This window comes from Sitodiplosis mosellana, unplaced genomic scaffold (genome assembly GCF_009176505.1).
Source record: "Sitodiplosis mosellana isolate CC-2019 unplaced genomic scaffold, AAFC_SMos_1.0 Smas_scaffold_1, whole genome shotgun sequence".
In the NCBI taxonomy this organism is placed as follows: Eukaryota; Metazoa; Arthropoda; class Insecta; order Diptera; family Cecidomyiidae; genus Sitodiplosis; species Sitodiplosis mosellana.
Window position 1 is genome coordinate 15413421 of NW_022595244.1, and position 26357 is coordinate 15439777.

Below are 26357 nucleotides of genomic sequence, written 5' to 3' on the forward strand. Positions count from 1 at the left end.
TTAATGTGAGTGTATGCGAATATAAACAACTGGTTTTTGAATATGTATCTTTTTATGCGGCATTTTCTGTCTTCTTCGAAAGGTAATGTTATGGTGTTCTTGCTGGTGCTGGTGCTGGTGCTGCAGTCGCTGCCGATTTGTGTCGTTAGTTTAATGTTGTGTGCTTCTCACTTCATTCCTTTTGGTGTGTTTTTTTTTCTTCTTCGATCTTTAGCATGACTTCATCTTCTTCTTCGTTTTTTTTTGTGCACACAAATGTTATTCTTTCAGTGTTTAGTCGGTGAGTCGTGGGTTCATTCTGAACCTCTTCATTGTATCGCTTGCGCTAACTGCTTCGTCGTGATGTTCTTTTCGCTCTGTTTTCTTTGTTCCTCTTTACAAACGTTCAATTTGAAACGTCTCGCCAAAAAAAGCGTCAATGGCACCGCTTCAGATCAGACTTACTCGTTTAATCGCTATACCATCTAATTGTATTATTTGATATCCTCACGTAGAGCAGCAGCGATGTGGCATAAAAGTTGCGTTGCGCCTTCGATATTGCGCTGACAAATGTTTGTTAGCTTTTACATTCGGGCTGGCTCGTTTAGTAATTCATGAAACAAATAAAATGTTTTTCGTATCGGTTTGCCCCGTCGTCTGAGCTGAACGCCGTCTATAGTCGCCTGAATTCATTATTTAACTGTGTAGCATTTGAAGGTTCAAATACTTGGCGATCATAGTCACTGCTTGTAGACACTTGAATAGTCGACAAAGTTTTTTTTCTCTCTCTTCTGTTCTTGATTATTATTCGCAGTATTCTAGTACCATCGCCGCCGCCGCCAATAGTGATATGCGTCGCACTTGATTTATAGCAAAGCCACGCTCACCATTTTTGATCGATTGCAACGGAATGAAGGCACACTTTAGCACGACCGACAGACAAATTTCTCAACAAACACACACATAGAGCGAGCGAAAAACGTCACGGCATTTTGACATTTATATCACAATGAATATGGAATAGGATTAGGCCGTAGTTTTTTCTTCAATTTTTTTTTTGCGTTGTTGCATGGATTCAGTCAATCTGCTTTGTGATTTCATTTTCCCATTTTCATATTCACTATTCACTCACACTAAACGTAATAGACTCGAATCGTATTTTATTTGCCGAGAATTGCTTTTCTTCTCATGGTCAGAAGCATATTTGATTACAACAACAGCAACCAACGGAAATATATGCCAAAATAAACAACCAATTGCAAACATTTCTACTTGGCGCCCCAATTAAATTTATTTTTGGCTTATCCATGTCATTTCGTTCCACACACACAATGTTTTGTAATAAAAAAATATAACAGTCTCATTGAGATCACCTAGAAAGAGAGAGAGAAAGCGAGCTCGACCAGAGAGAAGAAAAAAAAAATCGCCGACAACAAAATCGAAGCGAAAGTGAGCAATAACGATTCGCTATAAAATATCGGGAAAAAAATATACAAAGTAAAGTGAAGGCGATATGCCGAACCATCATCATTCCCGTTTCCATTTGTCGACCATGGAGAGAAGGAGAACGAGTATGTACTTTTCATAGAATAAATGAAATTTTGCTTTTTTTTCCCTTTGGTGTGAGGGTTTTTAACATCGTTGTCCACAGTTGTGTGAGCGTGGCCCTTCAGCGAAAAATTTATGCACAATTTTTGTACACAACAACTGTTTGCGTTTGCACAAACCAAAATCACCAATTCAACAACGTAGTACATATCGAATATCCGGTTCGGAAATTTTTCCCCTTTTTTACGATCACATTTATTTGAATTTTATTTGCTTTGCAGCTTTTATTTTATTCTATAAAATTCCACTGAAGCATTTTTCGGGAGTTTGGGGTTGACTGGAAGAGATGGAGAGAGAAAGAGTCGAATGTTGAATGTTCTGCGCAAAATGCCCAACGGAAAAGAAAAAAAAAACATTGAAACAGAGCACAAAAAATACTCATTATTAGCTGAATTACGGAAAGCATTTTGTATCTTTATTGCATTTATTATTTGAATAAAACGAACTTTTATGGATTCATTTAATTCCATTTTAAAAACCGTTTCAATCATTTTGGCGTTTTTTCCATCTCTCTCTCTCTCTCCTTCTCGTTGTCGTCTCCTTTCATTGAATCATTCGAATGAATGGAAAATTTGGAGTTTTAGTCGTTTTTGGAATGTGCGTAGGTTCCTTGTGAATATTTTCCATGTTTTGTGTGTGTGTGTTGCGTCTATCTGACCACGACGATTTATCCGACGCATCATCTTCATCTCATTATCATTTGCATTAAACAGTTGGTTTCGTTCGCTTTGCCTCTCTGCTCTGTCTGTGCCTTTCTCTGCTCATCTCTCGGGAATCTTTTCTACTTACAAATAAGACACTAAACGTAAATATTCAATAATAAATAAAAGCGCCCAACGGCATCGACACTTTTATGTACGGAATTTATAGAAAATCGGCGCCATCAAGCGTCACACAATAAATATACTACCAAGTAGATACAAAATAAATATAAAAAAAAGCATCCAAACGATATGAAATGGAATGAAGTGTATAAAGTAACTTTTGCTACGAAGGCAAATTGAGTCGCGCCGTACTCGCACTCGTCGTGTTCACTGTTCACTCTCTTGCTGCTGCTTCTACTGCCGTTCATTCTCTCTTGTGCACGCTCGCATTCGATAGTTCATGTGCTTTAGCGTTCATAAGAATTAAATGTGCACACTGGCAGACACACACACTGAGGCGGGCGCACGGGCAAAACAGTGAACGAGCGGACAACAGCAGCAGCAACGGCAGCAGTACTCAGTTTGGTTTCACACAGCCATAAGCATTGATGCGCATCAAAATGTACGTCGATTATGTAGAAAATGGTTTTGTTGTTGCTTTATTATGCTATTATGGTTTGCGATTTTGGCACGGCTTGTGTTGCGCTATGTTCACGTTCTTCAACGACGAAGTAGCTCTTTTCTAGCGTGTCGTGTCCGGATGATGTTTTTGATATGCGACTTTTTTTTCACATCGTTTACAAGAAAATCGAATTACGTTTTGCAATCTGAATGTTTGCTGCTGCTGCTGCTGCTGCTGTTCCCCTTGCCAGCGATTAGATGGTTTCGATCTATTGTTATTTATTTTTTTTTGTTTTTTCTGTACTTTCCACTGTTTACCTTCAATCCAACGACGCGAACGTTGCGATGTCGAACCAAATCTCAGCGAATAATTCTTCAAATTGAACGCAGTCAATTCTTCTAATGGTTGAATAAATGGAAATGAGCTGGGGCAGTTCATTGGCAATTCAAAAGAAGCAGATTCAGATGGATTTTATTAAGTAATCGTCGGCTCAAAGGTATCAGCTTGTCATAAAAACAAAGGAAAATTATCAGGTAAACGATTATCTCGAAGATTAATGCAAAGACCTTTTTCTTTGCTAATTATAATTGTGTATGATCAATTCGCTTGTGAATCCGGCTCTTGTTTCACCGTTTGTTTGTTTTTTTTCTCTTCTTTTCTCTTCTCTTCTCTTCTCTTCTTCGAAAAGTTTTGCCCTTTTTTCCCGTCCCAAAAGACATCTCGGCCTTTATACGAGCCACATGGAAATGTTTTAATATAACTTTTATAATGTACTTAGTGTTTATGTATATGTTTTTCTTTCTCTTCAGTTTCGTCGATGGTGCGACTTTGCATAAACCGAGTTCGGTCGGTCGGTTGGTTGGTTGGTAGATCCGTTTGCTGGATTTTTGCATTTGATTTGCTCTTTGTATTCTTCGGATTCTTTGTTCGATTCACCACTTAATTCGTTTCGACGGTTTCATTTGCTGCTACTTTGCGTTGGCTCTCTTGTCTTGTTCTGTCTCGTGCGCGCGCCCGTACGCCATACGTTTGCCATTGTTTGACGGCGACGACGACGACGACGACGACAGCGGTGGCGGCGGCATTCAAACCGTACACGATACGTACAAATGGAAGAACGACCTAGCCGTTGACCTGTTTTCCAAGGATGAAGCAACGGTTATTAATTTGGATTTCTTTTCTTTTTCTTGCCTCTTCTTCTTCTTCTTCTTCTCTTCGCTCTATTCATCGTTACTGTTGTTACCACTTCTTTTTTCATTTATCTGTCGATTTCTGTATTTCTACTGTGTATCTGCTGTTGATGTTACTCGTGCTCGTGCTAGTGTTTTGAACTTATTGTTCGCGCAACGTGGTGATTTGTGTGCCTTTTACACCAGCGTCGAATTGGTGCTAGTACATGGCATGGAATCAGTCAAAGAAAAAGATGGAATGTCACGATTACCTTATGCGCGAGCTCAACCATCAACGTCGGCCACAATTTCAATCAAAATCCACACACATGTTCCACATGACTAGCGACGACAATCATGTCGAACGAAATCGTGCAATTTAATCGAATCTTTGCATATACATTTCAATTCAATGGAGAAAAATTACGCTCTGTTTTTTTGCGTTGCTCTTGTTGTTGTTGTTGTACACATATTATTGTTGCCATTGCTGGGCTGTTGTTGTTCGTTTTCAACAATAATTCTTTTCTAAAAATGGGTAAACTTAAATCGCTTGTTTCGCTTGAGCGCACGCTTTATACGCGCGACATTATGTGTACATATTGCTTGAGAAATCGGTGGCCGCGAGCTCATACATCCAATAGTATGTGTTAATTTGTCAAATCAACTCATTTGTCGCTAGTGTAACACACCGGCACAATGTCAATTTAGCACATCGCATGTTTCCATTGTGGCAATCAAGTGGATACAACATTTCTTTCTGGTTCTGGTGCGTGTGCCATTTTTACCTATAGTAATACATTTTATTAATCAACTGCTAAATGCTTCAGTACATACATCAGGCACATACACATACACAATTGGCTGGCGCAAATGTGGCGCATGCGATATTCAGTTTTGATTAACAAAACCGTCCAACATGAAAAATGCCATTTATTTGGTAATTGACTTCATATGTTTTGTCAGCTCGGGCTTTCAATTCATCAGTTGACTGTATAATTGATTAAAACAAATGCCAAAGTGCTCATCAAAGCACACGGAAGTGTGACACTCTTAATTGCCAGTGAACGAAAACCAATTTAAAACGAATCATTTTTATTTTAGCTCATTCATGGGATTGAAATGAGATAAGCCAAAGGTCATAGCAATTTTTGGTCAAAGTTCAAATTTGGCTCGAACACATTGTTTTTCATGTTTTGTTTTGATTTCTCGCGAAATAACTCACGACTCTGTCGAAAGAACTTTTCGCGACAGATCGTATTGCAGCCATTCACAAGTCGATGCATGTTTTCAGTTATCAACTGCACCGTTTTTTACGATCTGGAGTTTGTTTTTAAAGTAGAACTCTACAATTGATTTTTATGTCAGTTAAAATTTCTTAGAAACTGATGACTAAAAATGATGCATAAAGAAGAAACAAAACGATACTGCATTGCTCGATGCTTCGCATGAATAAGGACAATGCACTTTGAACACGTTGAAGAGAAAGACCAAACCGCATTTGGTAATGAAAAAAAAACAAGACGGTGCAGATTCTTGAGCGGAGAAAAGAATGCACGGCCGATACGGAATGGATATCGAAATCTTACTGGGTGGGCCGAAATGGTGTTTTATGAGCTCTAAAAAAGGCAAACCTGAAGATTAACACCAAGACAAATGATGCGCATCATCGTTCATTTTAATGGCAACGTTTCGCATTAAATCGGACGTTACTTAACACCACAACTGACATCCAAAGTGCTTTTTGTCCACTGTGTTTTGGTTGAATTTGTTGCTTTATATTTTTTAGTTGACATTCTCACACATGCGAAAAAGTTTCGCAGCTGGCTCCGGAATGAACAGATCAGCTCGGCAACATCGAAACTAAAATGAAATGGACAAAAAAAAGTTGTTCGGCTCACATAATCCCTGCGACAGTATTTTTAAGCCCCTCTCGGTTAAAATTTATTAATTATTCGTGACAATGTGACATCTGACTCTCCTTCATTTTTACACAACGAAATGGAACCGAAATCATTCGGGACACACATAGGTGGACAAAAAAAAAACGTTATTCCTCATCACTAAATCATTAATAACATTTTTTGTTTACCACATGACAAAAAATCATAGCAACTGCATGGTGATGTTCAGTGTTCACTACTTGGATATCCTTTTTTTTGGTTTTCGGTTCGATTTCTTGCTTCGGTCATAATAAGTTTTATGTAATGAAACATTTGTGGAGCATTATTTTTTTTTTAAAGTTTTATTCGTTCATATTGTTAGCTGGATGTTGAGCTCCAATATTAACAGCGGTAATGACATACATTTGAATTTAAGTAAGAAAAAGACAAACGAAATTTCACGATTTTGAAGAATGAGCCTACGGAAAAGTTCAATAATCTTTTGAATCGAACAATTTTTCATCTCCGATTGTCTCATACACCGATTTTGTTTTAATAGCAACAATGTTTTTGTGGAGATTAACTGCTAGCTCGTACTTGGTGAATGGTGATATTTTACGATAGCGAAAAAAACTACAATTTATAATCATCGCAAACTTTTCATCACACATTTTAGATATCGTGTCAAGAGGAACTTGATCATTGATGGAACGATGAAGCTCTGAAGATGATGGGAGAGATCCATTCTGTTTTTCGGATGGATACGTTTTGAATGCAGTGAGATTGAAATCCCGTAGAATAATCTCACGAAATATTTGCACGGCACATAGGTCTTCACACAAATGTAAGTACTCTTGCCAGTCCACGTTCTGCAATAGTTTTGAAATCAATTTTACATTTTGGTTTTGAAGTTTTAGAGTTATCGTATGCATTCAGTCAGTGTTGCTTACGTTGGATGGAGCAGAAGGAATATTATTATTGAATCGTCCATTATGAACAGCCACAAAATGTCCTGCTGAGCCTCCATACATTTTTTCATACTGACGAGACATTTTGTTGATCGTTTCATCATCCAAGGATCGATTTTCATTGTACATTTTGATGGCATTCAAAGTGCTGTTATCTCCGGTCCATACCGCATATGCTTCAATGAATTTACTCAGGCCAGCTCCATAGATAGAAAAAGCACTTACATTGGCCTCAATGGGTGGAGAGGTGGAATCCTGTTTTGGTAGAAAGTAAAATTTTGGACGAATGAGTCAAAATGAATTATTTGATAAAAAAGTATCCTTAACAATGTTCTCCATGGTAAACTGAAACTGATTTTCATCATGAAATTTCTTGAATTGAAATAATTGTACATTCATTTATTCGAAATATTCAACTTTCTGCAGAAAATTTGCAACTAGAACAGTTTACATTATATTAACTTGAAATTTGGATGAAAAATTAACTCAAAATTTGTTAAAGAAAATGAAACAAGTTCATTTGAAACACACTCACTTCATTTCCGGTGGAAGTATATTCCGTACCATTCTGTAGTGCAAGACCTTTAAACATATATTGAAAAATGGTTCGTCATTCACAATTTTGTAAACTAATTTTGACATTGTTAACATCTACTATAAGATATTATGACTGTTCAACAAAATTACACTTACTTGATTCAGTAACTTCGTTTACTTCAGTGATTTCAGTGGAATCAAGGGGTGCAGCTAGAGCACAACCAACAATTAGAAAAACTATTGCCGCTGAAAATAAAATTGATTCCATTTCTTTAGTTTAGTTTGATGTTGCAGCCTCAACGACCGAAAAATACAAATGGTCATTTTCTTCCGGAAAAATATGTCAAAAGTCGAAGATAAAATCAACATGGACGTTAACGATGTCGCCAAAATGTTCAAAAATATCATGTTAGTGTAGCCAGAACGAAAAGATAAACACTCGGTGCGATGTGCAGAGATACTGTATACAAAATACATTATTGGGCTTATTTGTGTTTATTTGCAGCTCTGTGTGTGAATTTGCATTTAAGCTGGGGATTAAAATATTTCATCAGGTAAGAATGTGTTTTCATGCTACTCAACAATTTACCTGTTAAGTGTAGTAAGTAACATTACTTTGCCAATAGTGCACCAAAAACATGATCGATCAACTGTTTTTAAGCACTTAGTCTGAATTATAAGAACACATTTGGTAGATACCCGTGTGCAAATGAAGTGACTGACAGTCATTCAGTTGTATGTAGCTGCAAATAACTAAAACTGGCTAAGTTGATTTAATTCAAAAATGTTGTATAGAAACAATCACTTTTAGTTATTCTTTCAGCCAGTCGTCTAATTTCGGACTTTTTGGCTACTAGATGACTATAACTGAAGTTGACTACAGTCGAATATTTTGTTCGTGATAATCACTTTTAGTCAGTAATAGTCAGCCAAAAAGTCCGAAATTAGGCGGCTGGCTAGTCAGTCACAAATTTTTCACACGGGTATGCATGGTATTTCGAGAAGTTATGCATTCTAGAGATTTACATTCAGAGACTTAGAACATTAGAGTTACTTTATGTTACAACTACTACATGTAATTGTTTCAAAATTCAGGGTAAATTTTCATTCAAAAATTGAAATAAGAATTCAACGAAAAATGGAATTTCACTTGTGCGTCAAATTCACGTCCAGTGTGAGCGTGGGTGAAGCTATGTCGATTGATACAAAAAAGTGGACTCTAAAAGGTGGTATTTAACGTCGGTATCATTTTTCATCGACGTTTACTAATCGTGTAAAGAAGAGTATAGCAACAACACACACCTATAGAATGGCTTCATAAATATCTAGTCAATCCTCATAGAATAGTTTATGAATCAATGGAAATAGTAAGCAATCGCGTGTATCAATCATTGTTCAATCGACATTGGAACCGCTTTCAAAATAACTCTTTCAAATTCCTTGATACTAATGGCTCCTCGAATACGTTTGCAAAATATTTCAATCTTTTCTTTCAAACAAAATACGGTAAAAATCGATTTAAACACATCATACACGTCACCTCAGCTGATGTCACTGATTTGTACGAACATTGAGATCATCTTTTGACGATGTTTGTATATTCAATTTCCTGTGTTTCCGAGCGTTTTGATCAATTTATACCTTTTTCAAACGGAGCCAGATTAATATGGATGGCTGTATGATATTTCCATAGCATTTGCATGAAACAATTACACCGAAAAGAATGATGTATTATTTACGAAGAATAAAGCAGTTAATCTTCAACAATGTCACAACATTCAATCATTCAGTCGATATAGCATATGTTATTATGTCTGTTGTCGTATACTTGTCACATCGAATCATATACATAAGTAAATTATCGTGCTGTAGTAACACCGATAGTGGTTTCCGGATAGCGTGTGTGTACCTTATCAATTACGTTCATGCGTGATTCATTGGGACTGAAAATGTTGAAACGTAAATATACTATGTTTACTACATCGTTTAATGTGATTTGTGAACATATTCGCCCAAGCTATTGACGGTTTAAGTGTTTTTCACAAATTCTTTTCCATTTCATTGCTTAAAAATAGAAAGATGGTTCACTTTTTCAATGGTATCAAGGACAACATGAAATCGATTTATAGACTGTAATAAGATGTTACATGTCATATGTAAATTACGTAACACTTCCCACCAATGAATCACAATCGCTCTCATCGGAATCTCATGTTGTTCCAGGACGTGTATGATTTTATTATCATTATGCCGAACCGTATCAAAGTGAATTCTGAGGTTAAGTTTCTTGCAAAATGCTAAACCAGTTGATCCATTTCTGGGTTGGCTTGCGGTTTTACATATATAATAAATACATTTGATTAACGGGAAAATAATTGCAAATACCGCAATCGAGAAACCAAATAATTAACGTACACGCATCCACCAACCGCGCAAATACTGCTACATTAGCTTTGCTGAACCATCGATATTTCGTTCATTTCCCATCGATATTTTGAAAATGTATTTCAATTTCGCATCAATTAAGCATATTGTATTCATAGATTTTCGGGTATGATATGTTGAGAGGGAGAGAAAGAGAGAAAGAGAGAGAGAGAGAAAAAAAGCCACGAACGAGTATGGAGATAAAAACAAACGAAACCACCACAAAAACCCGAAATAATTTGCTGAAAAATGTTGTGGCACGATATGCTTTCAAATTCTGTACCGTATAGATAGATAATCGTGTAATATGGATCGCATGAGTGGTTTCTGGGGAGAAAAAAGATCCCATTAGCAAGCACATTTAATTGTACAGCTATTGCCACATTAATCATATATTCACAAAATGTATGAAAACCAATAATCGTACAAAAAAAACACACACACACATTTGAATGGCGCATAAAACGTATGGCGTCTGAACGTGTTTATTCATGTTTCATGGAATTATAATGAATCTGTTTTTCTTTCAACACACATATCTTTGCCGTTCATGTTTGTTTGGTGTTGTTCTTGTCGTCGTCATCGTTAGTTATCGCAAAAGAAGAATTCGAAGCACAGAAACCGAAGGAAGATTTTCGGTTTCGCACAGAGAGCATATTTAGACAGGCGCTGTGGCGTTGGCATTGAATTTCCGTGGATACACAAAATTCGTCGAACGAAAAAAAAATACAAACGAACGTTGAGTAGATACGTTCGTTGCCAAGTAGCAAAGCATTGCGTGCAAAGTTCATACACCAATATTCCAAAAATCCATAATACAAAGTTCCTTTTTTTTCCGTCTAGGCTATTGATATACATGCAGTTGGCCCTGTCATTTTGCCACGAAAAATGTTCTTCTTGCGCTCTGCGCATTGAACTGACTGGCTGGTTGGCTGGCTGTGTGTTTAACGTACTCGGCCGCTTTGCGTTCAACATATTTTCACTTTGTATCGTGCGCCACTTCTTTTTTCTGTCTTCGGTTTCATTTATCGTTGTTCGTTTCATTTTTGTGAAATGTATGTCATTTTTCTCTATTTCCAGCTAACGGTTGTACTTTTTCAACAACAACATCATTATTCTTCATGTGTGCGATGAAATTTATGCACATTGGCTACGGCTTATGTAAACCGTTTCAAGTGAAAATCAAACACAATCATAAAACGATCAAAATATTTCGCCCAAAAACAAAAACAAAATATGAGCAATAAAACAACAAAACGAAAAAGAAAACAGTGGCTGTGATCCGGAAGCCAAAACCACACACAGTAATGAAGTCACAATCGAATCAACGCAACAAAAATGTGAACAATTCCACCAAAAATCCCATTGAAGACGCTAAATAATTTACACATAACAAAGATCTTGATAGTATCTCAACGACAGTTTGGACTAGTTTCCACTTTGTTTCTTCCATCATTAATTCTGCGGCTACCACTGCTGCTGCTGTCATGGTATGTGTATGTTTCGATTTCGTACCTAAATGTGTACACATTCTCTCTAGTTAGCTTCTTATATTCTGCGCTTAATCGGCATTTGCTCCATATTCATTGTTCTCTGTTTGGTTTCAATGTTGCGCGCTTTGTTTGACAAACAACTCTATTTTTTTCTTCTGTTGCTGTTGTGCGATATTCAATTTTTTCTTCTCTTTCTCTTCATCATTTGACACGCCAAACACACATCAAATGTCATCACTGCCGCTGTGTTTTTTGTGTTGTGTTTTCATTTCACAAGTAATTCGTCTTTTGCTCGAGCACACTCGTTCAACGGCAGTTCACAATGGATGAAAGTTTTGATGGATGGCGGCATGATTACATCAACACGCCAAATTGATATCGATAAACCATAACATTCAAGCGAAAGAGACGAAGAATGAAAAGCAACAAAAAAAAAATACAAATGAGCAGCACACGAAAACAAAAGTCGGAGTCTCAAGTAAATAAAAATTGAATGAATGTCAGAAGTTTTCGAAATACTTTTAATGAAGTTTGGTTGAAAGGTTCGACGTTGGAATTTTTCAACTTAGATTAAGATTCATGCCAGTTTAATTGATTTAATTGAGCGGAATATTAATTGCTCATGAGCTGCTGCTGCTGCCCAACCAATTTATGCAGTGGAAAAATGAGTTCGTTTTTTTTTGTGTGAAATTTTTTTCGTTTAAGTTTTTAAAAAATGCAACCCTTTGGTTTGGGCGCTCACTTTTGTGACCATTGACCAGGTCCGAAGCCAAAGCTGGCAAAACGTTTGTCAAAACAAAAAATTCGATTTGCTCATGCATACAAGCGTTCTACATTAAACTAAATTCGGTAGTTGAGTGTTCCTTTTTGGCTTTTCAACGTTCGTGCGCGCACGCACGTGCGTTAGCAAGTGAGCACCTCATTCCATTCGCAAACAATGGCACGTATTGTGATTGTAACGGGTGAGTTTTCTTCAACGAGACCGTCATAGACTCGTGAATGTTAAATGCAATGTAAATCGTCACAAGTCAATTGGAAATGGAATAATACAATAATTACATAGATCGTGAATTGATGGATTGAACATGCGGTTAGTGGAGTTTGTTGTGGGTTTGCTTCAATTTCTACAATATACTTTGTTTATTCTTTTATTGCACTTGATGACTCTTCATTACCGTCATGAGTGTGCGTTGTTGTGGGTGCTTCATTTGAACAATCGACCGTAGTATGTTGATGTGCATAAATTCGTACAATGTGCGTGTACCCGTTACACGGAGCGAAAGAAGAGTTGGTAAATGGCTAGCGTGTTCACCAATGTGTTCCGTAATCGGAATTTAAGGTCAGAAGCCACACCGAGCGAGAGCAGTGTGAAGTGAGACCAAGAGAAAAAAAAAGAAAAAAAAGTAATTCCCATTGAAACAACTGAGCGAGCACTGTATGAGAGCTATCCTCGTGTTAGCAGCTATTACATTACATTTCTTCTCTTTTTCTTCTGGGAGCAAACTCGCGCACATACAACACCATGTGTTGGTATTGTTTGGCGTAAAAAAGAAAAAGAAAAACCTGTTTTCCAAATCGACTCAGTCTTTTTTTTCGAAACTAAAAGTCACACAAAATCCACTGAATGTGAAAATGTGCAACACATTAACGAGGTGATATTTTGTTTGATGTGGTTGCTTTGTGTACTTGGCTCAGGAAATACAATTCTTTTATTTCTCTCTCTTTCGCGTTCCGCTATTTTATTTCTCTTGATCTTCGCCAAGCTGTTTTGAGTTGTGTGTGTGTGAGAGAGAGAGTTTTTTTCTCTTCATTTGGCTCTGTTCATTTTCGTGTTCAGTAAAAATCTGCATATTTAGTACGATATTTTAGAGTAACTAACACAATTGCTTCGGTTTTCATGATGGAATACACAAATTGCCTTTCATTTTACATTCACCTGAGACGCCGTTGAGCCATTGAAGTTTATGTAACGAAAAGAAGTGAGCTCAATCAGTTCAATATTGATTTGTTATTAGAATTCACATCGGATTCTTGTAACTGTAGAGGAAGACGAATAAACAACTGTTCAATCACGTTTCAACGGTTCATGAATCACGCTAGACATGACCGCTGTATCAATGGCAGGAGTGTTGCTAATAAATTGATTACATAAAAATTATTTTTTTTTTCTTCATCTCAAGTAAAAGTTATCTTTTTATTTTTGGTAGTATAAGAAATACTTGACTTCTCTAATGTATGAGGATCTTCGTCTCGAATACAGACGGCATTTGATGCAAATGGCTGGTTGATGAAAAATTAAATCCATGCGGATTTTGTTTTTTTTTCTCAGTGGTTGTCTGTCTACTTGTTCTTGGTACGACACAATGAAACAACGGCGAAATGTGCAAATTGTTAAAGAGTAAATTGCGTCTACATAGCTTGGATGCCACTTTCGATGTTGTTTCCTTCTGTCTGTCTGTCGCCCGTCCAAACGCGACTAGACCTCGCTCACCCATACGCTGGCCAATGTAATTTATGTGAGTAATATTTTCTATTTGGGCACGTTTGTAACATGATCGAGCATGAAAAAATGCCAAGACTTTCGAGATATGACGCCTCAGTCTTCAGCACATAATCTGCACCATCGCATGCCATGGCTGATGGGAATGGAGAACGAGCAGGCGAAAGAGCGCGCCGTGCGTTTTCATTGTTTCTTTTTCGCACTTATTTACGACTTTTTTCGGGTATTTAAAGTATGGTCGTTGACCATAAGCCACTCGACTAGCGCGCACTTTGCCTGCTACTTTATTGGCGGTCATTCATTTTGTCCGATGCGTTGTTGGCTTGCTTTTCTCATAACGCGTTTGCGTTGGCTTTTGTTTCAAGAGGGAGGGTTGTTGGTTAGGTTTTCGCCATGCCATGGTATCATTGTCGCCTTTGAGATCGACCAATAAATATTGCTATCGAGAACGAGCTGATGGTGGTGGTGGTGATGATGATGATGGCGGTTACAATGAAATGAGACCCTTACTGCTGATGGCATTTTTATTTCATCTCGTTCATTCATTCTAACGCCGTTATGGTTGTGTTCGGTTGGTTGGCTGGCTGGCTAGCTGGCACAGCCGAACGCAGGGCAAATTTGAATGAAAGAGAGAGAGAGAGATAGGGAGAGAGGGAGCAAGAGAAAAAAGGCACGATTGAAAAAAGGACATAATAAAATATATGCGTAGCTATGCTTTATGTATGTGCTCCACATACACTGTTTTTTTTCGGCAGCGAATCGACCGGAGCCAAAGCCAGAGCCAGAGAATGAGAAAAGGAAAGCGAATAAGATTGATGTTCAACGACCTAACAAATGACATTGCGAAAAATTGAATTAAGTAGACAATCATAAATGCGGGTGAGTGTATGTTGATACGCGATCCACTTTGTTTGCTCACTCATAAATACGCTGTAACGGCAGAATGTGTGTGTTGGGCGGCAGTTCGATGTGCTCATCGTTCAACAACAATGTCAGTTTTGTAGCAGCGCCCAAAAGTGCACAAAAGCTCGTGCTGTTCGACCTTTTACTTTCACACATTCCATCCGTGCGTTTCCGGCGCGCGCTTACATGTACACTTTTTAATACGATTTATGAGGTTTTACTTTTTTTTTCGTTGGATATTATTGATGAGCCGAAGCGCACAAATTGCTATTGAATACACAAACACATGCTTGGGAATTTATGTCGATGGATTGCGAAAAGGCTCGTTTTGCATTGTTCCGAGTACATTAAAATTTGTGTGCGCGAAGGGTGCACCAACAACAACGGCGACGACGTCTTCGTTTATGTTTTTAATGGGCAACAAGCGAATAAAAAAAAAAGAAGAACACATACAACACCATTCAGTGAACGCGGTTCGGCTTCAACTTACAGATTTAGTGTCGTTGATTCAAACGATTACTTACGCTGACGAAGAGCTGCAGAACAACAGCCATTTATATATGAATACATTTATTTAAAATCGTCGTTGATAATTTCTACATCGAAAACGAAGCGTGAACATTTTTTTCCTCCTCAAGCTAGTATGTACATAATAGCGATTCGATGGTTTTAAATAGTCGATCTATGTTGTTATGAAAAATGCGCAATATTTTGAATATCATAATGAATTCTATGAACCTTATCGTATGAATGAATCGAAGATAAAGATTTTTTTTCCGAAACATAAAATCGAAGAGAGGAAAAGGCGACGGCAAATGGCGTCAACGTTGTGGAGTGTTCGAAAAAAAATGGGGTCGAAATGTGGCAATTGCAAATGTAGAAACATTTCCCTCGATTATCATCAAGTGTTTGGCGGGCGAGATTTTTTGTTCCTTGTTAATCGTAAAAACGGTTAATTGATTTGATTATGATTACTGTTTCCATTTGCTTATTCAACTAGTGGACGATAGGCGCCTAGCGGCGTGATACGTGCATTGACTGAACCCATGTTGCAAATTATATCGAGTAAATTTTCGTTCCGACCACTTCCATTCGATGGTATCTCGGCACCGACAACAGAAGATCGCAATTATGGAAAAATGGCCAAAGAAGAGAAAATTGTTTTTTTCCTGCTGCGTAGCGACGGCGGCAACAGTGGCACCATGGCCTTTGAATTCTTGTGTCGGTATTATCTTGCATCGTATAACGAAAATAAATGGAAAGTACGTGAAAGAAACAACAACGGAAACAACAAAAAAACACACGAAACAACTGGAACGTTGACTTGAGTAAGTGAACGCGGTAGGGACAAAAAAGCGATGGATTGAGTGGAGTAAAGTGTAGATTATGCCACATAAAGTTTATTCGAATGTAAGCGTAGCGAAAAGATGTGAATATTCACATAAAATACTCTTTCTATCCTGTGGGTGCATGTGTGTGTATTGGAGATGCTACAAAATTTTTGCGAAATGCAAACGTTGAGTTTTTTTTCTTCATTTCTTTATCTGCTTTCCATTGGAATACATGACGAATGTGGCTGATTTTGAAAAGTCTCAAGTGCCTGGCGCTGCCGGTAGAATAGAATGAAACGAAACGGTCGACGACGGATAGCGAGAATCAACATTCATTTATATTTTAGCATGTTCACATTTTATGGTGGTTATTCATTCAGCTACTACAACTACTACTACTACGTGTGTGTGTGTGTTTTTTTTTCTTCGTCTTTTTCGCCCATCGCTCTATCCGAAAGTATTTTGACTCTTCATTTTATATGCATTGATGGCGCTGAATTTTGTACACGAGTCACACAGAAAGGATTACAACTGTGTGTGTATATGTGTTTGTGTTCGTCTTTAATTCTTTTTTGCGTTCTGTTGTTTTGCTTGCATCATTGACATTGGGTGCGATTGTTTTCATGCCAAAAGCTTCATCGCGCGCGCCACCGAACACAGGATTCGCATATGGATTCTTTGCCAAGCGCACGCAATTGTACAAATCCTCTCATATTTACCATTCCCTGAAATAGAAATGGAAGCAGAGAGCTGAATTCAAAATGATGGAAAATAAGGGGAAAAAAATCCACCATACTCGGTCGAACTTGAAATGTAAGGACTATACAGTCCTGCCTGAAATCTTGTATTATTTTCGTGTTTTTTCCTTTCCATTTTCTCCCGTACTTGACAAATCTCGACTCTCACGTCGATTGAAAGTTGCTATTCACTCGTTTCTACGGCTTCACCGCATAGCACATTTTTAGCTCAGATAGACTTCATGGCAAAATCTAAGTATCGAAACTGCTCGGCAATGCTGGTTGCGAGCGAAAAAAATGCACCCAAACGAAGATAGCCTCTTTGTGAAGAGAACAAGCGACAAAGAACAAATAAAATGTTCGTAATTTAATAGAAATTTATGTTGTCTTGTGTTCTTCGCCCTTCTTTGTGCACAGATATATTCACACAGCTCGTGCTGTTACTACCAATGTGGCAACATTTTTTTCTCGCTCTTTCTTTTGCTTTCCATCCATTCATTCATTCATTCGATTCGTTCCTTCGTTTATTGTATTTGTCGAGTTTCTCGTTTGCCACATTTCAAATACGTTTATCAAATTCACCAGATATACTTATGCACAGATACAAGCAAAAGTATCCTCACTGTACACATGTACCGTACCGACATTCACGTCGAAGACTCCCAAAATTTATTTTAGATGAATTTTATGCTTTGTCGGCTGTTGTTCGCTCGGTTCAATTTTTTCTTCTCTTCTTCTTCTTCGCTTATTACACTTCCCATTCGTTCTCGGAGTTCGCTAGAACATCGAACACAACGTTCATGAAAACGAACATTATATTCATCTATTTTATAGGGGTTTGGTGCTCCCGCTCCATTTTGCCATAACCATTGTTGTTGTTTATACGACGCATGTTCATACAAAATGAAATGATTTGAAAATAGGCATTCACCATAATAGCATTTTCAATACTTTTTAGCCAACATTTTCGGAGATCGTTCGGCGTATAATGGCATATTTTTCCACTGAATATATGCCTCGATTCACTCACATCGAGCGATAAACAAAAAAAAATTGGTGCAAAAAATATTCCATGAAAAAGACGTGATTGTTAAGGTAAGTTTGTCTTCTTCTTCGTCGTCGTCGTCTCATCCCTCTTTGTCGAATCCAACTTTTGGAGAATTCAAATCGTTTATTTAAATTATGTTGTTTTTATTACATTCCGAGTACGCGTGTTTAAAAGCATTCTATCGTTGGAAAAACATTTTGGAAACGCCAAAAATGTGCGATCACAGATTAAGACACGGACCAGACAATGAAATGGGGTTGAAAGAGTTTGAACGTGTCGCTTCGGTAAGTCTCACAAGTGTATGTTTCTATGTGCAAGCAAAGTTTTGCAGCGCCATACAAATGCCAAACATCAAGCGACTGAAATAAGCAAGCGTGACATATTCAAAACCGCAATACGCCAATTTTGCTGCATATCTCTCCCCGGTTTTCATTATTAAATTCGTTACACAATTGATATTTATTACATATTCAACGGCTTGACTTCGTGGTAAATGAGCCACAGGCTATGGAAAATACCATCACTCGACAAATGAAATGTCTTCAAGAATTTTCGCGTTGTTGTTGTTATAAGCCCAGCGAATAAATGCCAAAAGTGAACGAAAATTTCTTTGACAGAAATGTGTTTTAATTTTCATTAAAACTGAGAAATCATGACAACCCAGATAATCGTTTCGATATCGAGTTTTAAAAGTGAACGGCATAATTAATTAGTCCCTATTGAATAGGATTTTCATTGAAATGTTTGCGATGATGTGGTGAACAAATGTTGGTTTACACTTTATTCGGCGAGAGTTTTCGTGCCCCATTTCAATTTCCACTAAATTTAATCGGCAATATTTCAATGTGTTTGTATATATACACAGTTTACATGTGTTATGCACATCGCAGGCAATGCCTATCCCATTGCCTCACATTCAATCACGTGTCTCATCGTAGACTCACGCTTAGGGGTGCAACTCAAAACAGCTTAACAACATAATAGTATACAGAACCTTCCGAATATATATACACACACACACACGTACGTTTCATACACACCGAAAATCTGTATGCGTAATAAAGCGCAGAATGAACTCACAACACCAAATACAGAGAGGAAAAAAAACAAACCTTTGACTGAATGCGGAAGGGCATATTAAAGCAGCATATTATACGAAATGCGAGCAAATTAATAAGAATATGTGCATTAAAAATCATGAATTCATGCATAAACTATAAACAACAAAAACCATGTACAAGCGCCCGCACTTTCACAATTAAATTAAACAGTAAATTTACACAGAATTAGCGCAAGGATAATAGCATGGAAATGGTTTTTTCTACTGCAGTTTGCCAATCGACCGAGAACTTGAGAAATGGAGCAAATTTCACGGCAAAACGATGAATCCATCCAATTTTTGTGTGTATGGATGTATATTCCATGGCTTTTTGTAGTCGCTTTTTTTTTGCCGAGAAGTAAAAATACTTCGATCCACTTCAAAAAGTCAATAATTTAGTCGGTCAAATGTATACATGAACGGAGGTATTGATTTGCATTTTTTTCCTTCTAACTTCGTGCCTGCTTTTAGGGCCATTTTACATTGGCAATCAGAAAAACGAATCTACCAGAAAATGCGTGGAAGCGGGGAAAAACCGCTGTAAATACGATAATCGCATTATCTCACATAAATACAAATGTTATTTCCAACATTTATGTGTGTTCATACATTAATTCGGCCTGAATAAGTGTGTGTGTGTGTGTGTGTTGATATGGAACAAGGAAATGTCAGTGGAAACCGCCCGATTTTCACCGTGTGAATACTTCCCTTGCTGTTGGAAATATGCCCGATAATGAATTTATTATTATTTCTCACACATATCATAAACGTCATTTTAATGACATACAATGTTCCTGTTTTGCATTTTCCGGGCTGGTTGATTTTGTGCTAGGTGGCGAAGCGAGTGTTTCGTTTTTTATTTTGCATGTGCGCAATGGCATTTTGGCCACTGAATAAGTTGCCTAATTGAAATCGTTTCGATCGTATAAACCGTGTTCGTACAATGAATTTGCGGGCCATCCCGTCACTTTTTGTCTGGTGTCACCGCATTTTGCATGCTAAATATCCTATGTATATATGTGTCTCTCTGTGTGTATAGAAATGCTTTAGATTGAAATGTCGAATATCTACGGGCAAAAAGTCGCAAAGCATATTCGTTCACCATTCGAGATGCTCTCCTTCTCACTCTCTTGGTCTATCAAAATCGTTCATTCAAGTCACTTCTTCTATCTCATGCTTGTCTTTGGCCTGCAACTCGCACCGAATGCAATTTACGAAGCGGATGGAAAACGAGCAAAAGAAGAACGAAAAATAAATTTATTATTAAATACATATATAGTATGCTTGCCTTTTCACTCAATGCTCTCTCTCTCTCTCTCTCTCTCTCTCTCTCTCTCTCTCTCTTTGTGTGTGTGTTACGGGGTGAGAGTTTCAGTATGCACAATAATCCACATAAGTGGCGTACACGGAATGTTAAGCATACAGAGTCGCAATATGAACATGAGCTGAAGAGTACAGGTAGAAAGAGAATCGGCACACTTCATTTCTATAGAGCGGATAGCAAAGACGCAACAACAACAGTAACAGCAACAGCAACGACGATGAACGATACAATCTTTGCCAAAACTCAATTCGGATGTGTGCTGACTGCTTATGTCAAACATATACACGTATATGTGAGAAATTCCGTTTGCTTGGTTTGTGATGTGAGCACCGAAAACCGAAGGAAAGCTGATATTATATTCAAAAAGTAATGTTCTTTTGTTCTTGTTTGAATTTGCCCTCATACCATTTGGTCTGTTGCGTTCTGCCGTTTTGCTGCTGCTTCTGCTATTCTCTTCCTCAACTCTCTTTCATTCTGGTTTGAGTATTCAGGCATTCGCACTTTGGTCCTTTTGTTTTGCCATATCATACATGCGCACGTTTACGTGTATAATATGTTGTCATTTCGTCTATTCATTGCGTTCGGATACAAAATCAAGATTTCACCAGCTTCTCTCTCTTTCTCTCTCTCTGGCATCCGTATCTCCCAACAATCGTATCAGCCGTTCGAAGAAATGAGTTAAAATTCTGCTGGCAATATTTTTGGGATGCCTTTTGCTCCTTCGCACAATGTACAAAATGTACACAATCCACTGCAGAGTGTTCGTGTGTGTGTCTTTTTTCCTCTCTTCTTTTTATTTCTGCCATAACTTGACAACCCTTCGTCTTGCCTTGTTATACCTTTTTCGACATGGTATATTTCCATTAGGAGAAGACGAAGATTTGAATATAAATATATCGGTTGCATTGTTCTATGCTTCGGCTCCCTCCCTCACTCTCTTTCTCTTTCTCCGGAATCGCTGAATCACACATTCGGTTATCATTTCAATTTATTTTCTATGGAAATATTTGACATGGTCTGTTTGCTCTACATCCACTTGAATGCTATTCGGTTTGCTTTCAAGTGTTCGGCACTCCTCTCTCACTCTCATTGACATCAATTAAGATAAATTTGATATAATGAAATACATTTCGATTCTTATTCAACGAGAAATTTTCACGGAATGACGTACGGGTATGGTATGGTATGGTATGTACTTACTTTTTACCCACTTGCTCACAAGAGCACATACACAACATCATAAAATAAATATGTAAATTCATTGCGCCATTTACATGGAACGCTACTTTCTCACTCTCCATGTCGCCGTATAGATTTAACGCAGCAAATGCGATTGAATGCGCGAATAAATGTGATAGCACCGAATGCCAATGTTGGAGTAAAGCATAAACATTTAATTTAAAATGGAGCTGAAATATGTGCCAACACGTGCATTCTATCGATGCTATCTCACATTAGAACTGCTCATTATTTTCATAGAATCGGCATCAATAATAAAATTGCCTCGTTACATAGAAATATCGATCCTTTTAAGCGGTATTTTCTACTCACTTTTCGAATTGATTTCCAAATCCAACAATCTGTCTGCAAATGCTTTAGTTGCTTGTAAACATTTCTACCATCCTATAAATATGTCGTATTGATTAAAAGATGTTGAATTTGACTTTCGGTGACCTCATATTTAATCCAACCAATCAGTTGTACATTGTCTTTGGTTTCTACGTTCATTCATGCTGAATCTTTTATATTGCGCGAACCGATGAGGGGCATAAATTTCTCAACAAAAAATGTGTCTTACTTGTTTCCTTTGCCCATTACACCACATTTTCCACGGTAGATTCGCATCTGTTCATCATGAGGCCTTACTCTCTCTTGTTCTCCCTGATACAATATGCCATTCCTGTCTTGTAGTCGATTATTTTTTCTTCCTTTTTACGCACTCGGAATGTGTATTTTTATTGTTATTATTCGCATGTTTGTATCCTGGTGCTAGAAAAACTGGAGTCGTTTCTATTTTGTGATTTTCTATGTATCGAATGAATATTGAGCCTTTCCTGCCGTTCCTTCGTCTGTATACATATACATATTGTGTATATGGTGACTACGTTCTAGTTTCCACTTTTACTCGGCTCTGTACCCATTTCTTCTTCTTTTTCCATGCATAAATAAATGCCTACGAATAATGGATGTACGACCTTTGGAAACAATCATTCGCCTGCTTTTTCTCACTCTCGTTCCATTCTGAGCCCCTGAATGTATTTGACTGTGAACATGCCATTTTCTCTCTCTCTCTCTCTCTCTGTGTGTGTGACTTCGCATTACGGTTGTTCCTCCATTGGCCAAAAGTCTGAAGCACTGCATGTTTTTATGCGTTCACAATTTACGATGATGGAGTACGATTGAAAATTGCACGCAATGGACTGACTACAATTCAACTTGTGAGAATTTGGTGATAATAAAAACAATACTTCGATAGAGAGGAAAATAACCAGGACACTGAAATGAAACGTAATTTGATCGTTTCGCTTGGACAATCTCCACAAAATTGCGAGACAAATAATTCGATAAAATTATAACATCAGAGGAAACATGCGATTGACTTTGGTGAAACGATAGAAAAAAACATCAATAAATAAACAATTGCAAATTATATATTCTAAACTTCTTTGTTTGTATTTGTTTGTGGCATTGTTTGTATTTGAACGCATTTGAAAATGTCATTCAACCAAGATTATCATATCTTGTCATTTGGCTCCTAATAGCTTTTGCATTTTCAACGATTCATACAGCTCATTTCGTATGAAGACACAGGCTTTGGATTTTCTATTTATACTCCACAGTTGTTATTGGGAATGAGGCAGCACAATCGATTGCCACACAAATCGATTTGAGATTGAATTTCGAGTGACGACGTCAACAAATCGAGCGATAAACTAAAATGTCAAACTAATTACAGTTTCAACACCTTGGTACCAATTGGTTGGTGAACGAAAATAATACGGAATGACGCTAATTATTATGATCGACAAATTAGTTGTTCAATTCTAATTGAACGAGATGCGATTCGGTTTGATTGAATGCGCTTAATTTCCATGCACAAATGACACATCCATCAAAATCAATTATTAAACATAGATGTCGAGCATGAACTCGCGCCACAATGTATTTGTGATTTAGGTTTGAAAAAAAACAACAACAAACCGCGATCAAATCATCTGTTTTGAAGTGAGAGAGAATGAATAATACACAAAACCAAAACCAATAACAATAATTGATTTGATTACATATGAGTGCGTACTTTGTGTGTACTATTTCGGGCGATAACACGCAATTGATAATAATCCCTACCTAAGGAAAAGTGACAAACATCAAACGAATACGGTGAAAGGGAAAGACGAAAAATAAATGTTCAAAACAGAAACCATAAAAAAAACGAAATGATTATTTAAGTAGTTCGCACCAAATTTGCCACGAAATTATCAACAATGAAAAATAAGAGCAATTTTCGGGCTTATATTTCCAGGCCGAAAGGAACAGCCAAAAAAAAAAAACATATGAAACAAATGTTTCACACCAAACACCCGCCCGACCAAGCAAAATATATACACCTCGAAATTGGTTTTGCCACCACATAAAAATAAACATATAACAAGCGTTGCGATAGGTTGTCGGTCGTTGTGTGTTGTTCGACTGAGATGCACGACTCGAAATCGCTTGTTGGAATGTATTTATCAGCCGCAATGACAAAGACTATCACACCAGTGCCACCGATATGAAATATCATCATTCGGAGTGAGCTCGCGCGCGCGCTCACGCAATTTCTTGTACGCTTTGCGGCCGTCGTCGCCACCGCCTGCCGGTTTTTTTCTTCTTCTCTCGCTTGTTGAGGTTCACGCTATTCCATTGTGTTATATTGCTTGAAAACCTTGCGCGCGGTTATTCACTTCAGCCAGAATTCGACTGCTACTACTTGGGCTAAATTTTATGGTTCAAATTTATACATCGAATCGTGTAGAACATATATATATTTGTTTGTTGCTTGTCGCGATTACTGCCTCAATTTTTTACTTCTCTCTTCGTTCTCTCCGCTTTTCTTTTGGCATCAGTTTCGTCGTGTGGTCTTATCGTTGTGTATCATTTTAAATACAGCGCGTTCATACACAGCGGACACATATAGGGAACAAAAACGTCCTCAAGACCATGGTTGTTCACTCTCTCTCTCTCTCTCTCTCTCTTTCCCTCTGTGCAACAAAGAAAACCAAAACAAATCTTCCATCGATCCTACTGTACCGACTGCATATAGGTATGGTTGTAGACACAAACGTACGATTTATTTATGCTGAGACGTATCTCGTTCGGGTCATGTTAATAGATAGCTCACTCTTTTCATTGTGTGCAATAGCGGTGTCTAATCGGTAAAGCGATTTTCGAAAGAAAAAGATGCAGAAAAAAACGTAAACAATTAAAAAATGAAAAACGACACCATCAAGACTATCGAAAAAGGGGTTTGAGAAGGCAGACGAAAAAAAAAGCCGAGACGAGCGTAATTGTTGAACACTTATTCATTACAATGCTCTCCAAATTATTATTATTTCGCAATTTCAGTATTAAATCCATAGTTGGAAAGGAAAAAAAATGCGCATGGTCTCAAGTTGCAAAGTGCGTCCGAGATGGATGGAAGAGTTATAGTCTAGGCAAACCGGCAAGCGGTGGCAAATGATGCGTGACACACAATATGTGTGCGTATGTGTGTGTGTGTGTGTGCCAGTGTCGATGCCTATTTGTGCGTCCATCGATAACACAGACACACATCGTGCCGTATCAATTCATTTCAGTTGCTCTTTTTTCAGGATCAACGCGCGACGTATGGTTTTACATAATACGAAACGGTAACCACACACATGCTGGTTAGCGACAATAGGCTTGACGCAGACCACATGAACTCATTGTATAGTCAATTCTCGGCTCTTTTTTTCCCTTTGAATTCGATCGCCTTCTTGAGATGTGTTTTTTTTCCTGCAGCCCGTTTCGATTCGCGTTGAATTTATCTGCATCTCACGAAACAGACAAGTCGAACATCAGGCAAAGCTAAAAAAGACCAGCGACATGAAATAATGCGCGTTGTTATTTCTTCAGACTTAAGAGGCTAATGATCTTCTGAGCTTTGTGTATATATACAAAAGAGCAGAAGGTATTTGATCCGAGTGATTAATAGTTTTGGCTGAATCTTAAATAATCCTCCTACTTGAGAACGAACATCAGTTATTTGATGCCACAAAATACATACAGACTACAAAAATGGTGTGTATTCGATTCTCTGGTGTGCCCGCGAACGCTGTATGAATTTTGCACAGAACGGAGAAGAAAACGACGCGAACGAAAGAAAAAAAAAGATGATTATTTCGTTATGAGTAAAGTTTTTAACCGATTTTCATTTGACATTTTATCGATAAATTTGCGTCATTGTTCAAGGTCTTTTTTCGCTTCACTTTCGTTACCAAGCCACACACCAGCGAGTGACTGGCAAACTCGCTGCTTGTTGGTTCGTTCGTTCGTCGATTGCGAGAGTTTTTGTAATATAAAAACGCATTTGCGCTTTACCTACACGCTTCCAAATTGATTGTGTCATACGTCCAAAACATCGACTGGCTCACTGATTAAAGTATTTCGTTTTTTTTATGTAAGCATTTGTCATCGTAATATCTGTCTAAATTTACTCTGCCGCGTATACAAAACTCATTGGTATTTAAATACACCCAAACGACTATGCAATGCTAAACTTCGCCGGTGCTATCAGTCTAACTGAATTCGTTCGCTTATTCCATGAGAAACAATGACGCAGTTAGGGCTCATTTGAAAAATGTTCTGCGACATCAATTACACTCACAACACAGAAAACTTATCAGACACGCTGATGTGAATCGACAGCCAACAGCAGCGACGAAGTAATAAAACGCAATGTTTGTTTAGTAAAGACATGTGAAAGTTCTTAAGCCGATTCATAATTTTTTTTTTGCTTCTGCTAAATTTTAATCACTTTTCCAAAATTGACTTTCGCAAAGTAACACACATTTCCATTGAAATGATTTAC

The 26357-nt window shown here is 37.7% G+C and overlaps 1 protein-coding gene across 4 annotated transcripts in view; it reads right to left on the reverse strand.

Moving 5' to 3' along the window:
- Positions 1–6315: 6315 nt before the first annotated feature.
- The window catches only part of LOC129566790 (uncharacterized), a 41727-nt gene continuing 21685 nt past the window's right edge, over positions 6316–26357 (reverse strand). For all 4 annotated transcript variants that reach the window (XR_008687781.1, XM_055443026.1, XM_055443018.1 and 1 more), the window contains 4 exons: positions 7564–7653; positions 7406–7452; positions 6853–7125; positions 6316–6771 (listed from right to left, as the gene is read on the reverse strand). Coding sequence is in view for 3 of the 4 variants with exons in the window: in XM_055443026.1 (XP_055299001.1) it covers positions 6394–6771; positions 6853–7125; positions 7406–7452; positions 7564–7653 (788 nt within the window). In the remaining variant the exon portion in view is untranslated. The remainder of the gene's footprint in view (positions 6772–6852; positions 7126–7405; positions 7453–7563; positions 7654–26357) is intronic.